A 4,037-nucleotide genomic window follows, 5' to 3' on the forward strand; every position below is an offset into this window, starting at 1 on the left:
AAAAAACAAAGGAAAAAATAATTAATTAACACAATTTTCTAAATTTTAATAAAAATTGGTCTATTTTTGCAATACAGTGAGGATTAGTTCTCTGAAATTATATTTACTACCATTTTTAAGAATAATTTAAATATCCAGCTGTATAAAAATGTGCTGTCTTTTCATTACAACAAATTAACGGTAATAAAACGTTACATCGAAGAATAAGGTAAACTAGTAAATATCCGTTGAATTATATTCTTTTTTTTAACGAGCTGAATTATATTTAAATTAATAAAAAAAAATTAAATACTCATTTTATTAAGACGGGAATGCAGTTTATAGCACTAGCATTCTATGTGACATTTTTGTGTAAATTCATTATTTATAGTCCATTTTTTTGTTCGACTGTAAATTTTTTTAACTCCAACATCAATTATTAAATAATAAGTTCAATCTAATTGTTTGGAAGGATATTAATATATACTCATTTATTTATTTATTTATTTTAAAACATTAAAATAACTATGGCAATTCAATTTGAATATTTATTTTCAAAAATTATGTTTTAAAAGGCTTTCAAAATTATTTTTAAGAGATATTAAAAATAAATAATTATGTATTTTATATAGTAATAAAATCATAATAAATTAAAATTTTAAAATAATATATATATATATATATATAATTATTATTATAAATAAGAAAAATAAAAATAAAAAAAGCCCTAATTTCTGTTGGGATCGTTTCAGTTCGCTTCTGCGTACTTCTATTTCATTTCTCCTCACTGACAGCCATTGGAGGAGACCCCACCACCTCCACCTTTTTTCATCAAATTCATCTCCATTTCTCCACGCTCCGCTCCTCCGTTTTTTGTTCTACTGCTACAGGCTCATGCCCCGCGCTCACCGTTGCTCATTTCGTTTCTCCGCTTCGGACTAGTAAGATTCACGCTTTAATCTTTGATTTCCTGCTTTACTTTAACGGCTTCTTTGATTTATTCTCCATTGAGAGTCTCTCTCCTTGTGATTTCTAAATTAGTCGCCGCCATCTCGTTATATTGTGTTTGTTATTCTTTTTCTCATGTTTTTCTGGGATTTAAGCACAACAATGAACAGGTTCGAAATGTTATCTATGAGATGGGTTTTGATTTAGATAGGTGACTTGATTGCACTCTATATGGTCCTCATATTGCTTGCAATTGTGAGAAAAAAACAAAGGAGATGGAAAGAAATGATTGATGGGTTGTGATTTGTTCTGGAAATAACAGAAGTATCGGTTTAGAGAAGCGCACTTATGTAGAATATTTTGATGTCATTTAGATGCAGTTCACTCACAAGCTTGAGATTATCAGTGTGTGTATGTGTGTGTGGCCTTAGTCTGGGCCTAATCCTGGGTGCATATCTTAATTGGGTTGCAGCCAACTTCAAACTCCAAAATCTTGATCTTGTGAGATGAAATTAGGGACAAAGAAGGATTTGTTTTGCTTTTCTTTCTGTAAAAGATTATACAACCTCTTAGGAGTGTTTGGTTAATCCAGAAAATGGTTGTAACCTTGGAGCATGGGGCCATTTCTTCATGCCAAAAGTTTGCTTCTGATGAAGTTTCTCCAACTATTAAATGTAGGTCCGGTAGGTTTGTTGCCGCCTTGGGATTGATCAGTATCTAGCGTAGAGTTTACGGACATAAATTGCTAAGTTACAAATAGTTAACCTATTCACATAAGACATGATTTCAACCTAAAATGTATCAGCCCAAGTCCACCACTAGCAAATATTGTCCTCTTTGAGATTTCCTTCCTGGACTCCCCTCAAAGTTTTAAAATGTGTCCTTGTGTTCATTGCTTGGGCTTAAAAAACCTTGAGGAGAAGCCAGCTTGGGCTATTACAAATGGTATCAAAGCTAGACACCGAGTTGTGTGCCAGCAAGAACGTAGGACCCCGAATAGGGTGGATCGTGAGATCCCACATCGATTAGAGAGAGGAACGAGTGCCAGCAAGGATGCTGAGCCCGAAGGGGGTGGATTGTGAGATCCCAAATCGGTTGGAGAGGGAACAAAGCATTCTTTACAAGGGTGTGGAAACTTCTCCCTAGTAGACGTGTTTTAAAACTGTGAGGCTGATGGCGATACGTAACGGGCTAAACCGGACAATATCTGTTAACGGTGGGCTTGGACTGTTATATAAAAGTTGTTGTATCAGTAACCTAAGCACATCTAATTGGTTAAGAGATCTATTAATTTCCTTGAGGTGAATCAAATTCCAATCATACAGTGTGTACTCTTTCGTGTTGTTTTTTTGACACTGTAATTATCTTAGTTTACATTAAACAATTGTGCTAACTCCTTTAATGGGTATATTAGGTTCTTTATCATCCCACATGGGATCAGCTACGGATGAACAATATGTTAAGTTTGAGGAAAAGGTAAAACGGACTGTCTATGTTGATAATCTCTCCCCCCAAGTGACTGAGCCTGTCTTGAGAACCGCTTTAGATCAGTTTGGGACTGTTGTCAGTGTCCATTTTATTCCAAATTTCACGGAGCCAATTAATAGCTCTCAATGTGCTTTAGTCGAGATGAAGGACTCGAAGGAGGCAAATTCTGTCATCTCTCTGATAGCTCAGTTCCCTTTCATGATGTCTGGAATGCCGAGACCGGTGAGGGCGTACCCTGCCGAAGTGGAAATGTTCGATGATCGCCCTATAAAGCCCGGTAGGAAGATTAGCTTTGTCTGGTTGGGAAAGGATGATCCTGACTTTGAAGTGGCAAAGAAAATGAAGTGTCTTACTCAGAGGCATGTCGCTGAAGCTGCATTCTTGCTGAAGGTATGCCACATTTAGTCTGTATTTTGTAGGTCTCTAATATTGTTCCCACCAGTTTAACGTTTATACCATGAAATCAACCCTTCGGTGTGCCGCTCAGGTGTTAAACTGGTGGAGTCAACGAGACATATAAGACACAAAACTAAAAATTTAGAGGCAACTTTTAAATTATAAAGATGAAACATACTCGATGTTGAAAGTTCAAGGATCTATTAGAAAACTTTTAAAGTAGGACTAAAAGTCGAGGGATCGAACTTGAAATTTAGCCTTGTTAAATAGTTCTTAACAAAGGTTCCTCCCATTCTCTTGCAGCAACAGTTGGTGGAAGAGGAGAAGCTTGCAAAGCAGCAGCAAGATGCACTGAAAGCAAACTACAAGAAATATGAGATCGTTGAAGGTGTAATGACTGATGGAACTGCCCGCAGGTTAGCAAGGCGTTATAATATGCGAGTTGCAGATGATTAATTGCATGCTTTGAAGCTTTTTTTGCACTCCTAATTGCCTGATCACGTAAATTTTGTACAAATTATCACTTAGATGGCCTTATAGAGATTAATTAGAGAATTCTGTTGTGATTTAGAGGGAGAAGGATAGTTAATTAGTGTAATACTCCTATTATTACTCTTGGATTCGTCTCTTGTTTGGGAAATGACTTCGGTTTAAAATCATCTAAAGACATTCGTTCCTATAAGAGCTTGAGAACGGACAAAGGCATAGGTTGAACACCTCAAAGAAACAACTCTAAACTTTTAAGGACCCTGTCCCATCGAAAACAAATATTGTCTTCTTTCGGCTTTCCTTTCTAGGTTTCCCTTTAAGATTTTTAAGACACGTCTACACTCTTATAAAGAATATTTCATTATCCTTCCAACCATTGTGTGATCTCACAAAACATACTCTTGCAACATCACATCTCCAAAGAAAATGATCGAAGTCTCTTGCAAAGAATACAACAAAGGAGTCAAACTAAGTTGGGCACCTTACGAGAGGATCCGATCACCAACATTAACCCTTTCATGCATATACTACCACACGAAAAACTTAACCTTCTTGAAAAGTTTCACTCTCCTCACAAACAGAACAAGGCGACGCAAGATGAAATAAGCGACATGAAAATCTCTTAGATGGATTAGGACTTCAAAGACAAACATATCTCGTCTAGGAACTAGAGTAAAACTCTCCTATTAAAGATAAAAGAGCTAGAATATCTATCGTTTTTCTATCAAAACGATAAA

At 35.9% G+C, this 4,037-nt stretch overlaps 1 protein-coding gene across 1 annotated transcript; it reads left to right on the forward strand.

Moving 5' to 3' along the window:
• The first annotated feature begins 712 nt into the window (after window positions 1-712).
• Window positions 713-3,476, forward strand: LOC111460615. The gene is made up of 3 exons (XM_023103817.1): window positions 713-920; window positions 2,342-2,805; window positions 3,115-3,476. The coding sequence occupies exons 2-3, from the start codon at window positions 2,359-2,361 to the stop codon at window positions 3,265-3,267; spliced, it is 600 nt and encodes a 199-aa protein (XP_022959585.1). The 5' UTR covers window positions 713-920; window positions 2,342-2,358; the 3' UTR covers window positions 3,268-3,476.
• The last annotated feature ends 561 nt before the right edge of the window (window positions 3,477-4,037 follow it).

Source organism: Cucurbita moschata, unplaced genomic scaffold (assembly GCF_002738365.1).
Source record: "Cucurbita moschata cultivar Rifu unplaced genomic scaffold, Cmos_1.0 Cmo_Scf00024, whole genome shotgun sequence".
Lineage (NCBI taxonomy): Eukaryota > Viridiplantae > Streptophyta > Magnoliopsida > Cucurbitales > Cucurbitaceae > Cucurbita > Cucurbita moschata.

Excerpts from the sequence above, each read along its gene's own strand:
- LOC111460615 (XM_023103817.1), top strand. The coding sequence starts at position 2,359 with ATGGGATCAGCTACGGATGAACAATATGTTAAGTTTGAGGAAAAGGTA. Across the intron at positions 2,806-3,114 it reads AAGCTGCATTCTTGCTGAAG|CAACAGTTGGTGGAAGAGGA; the intron begins GTATGCCACATT and ends ATTCTCTTGCAG.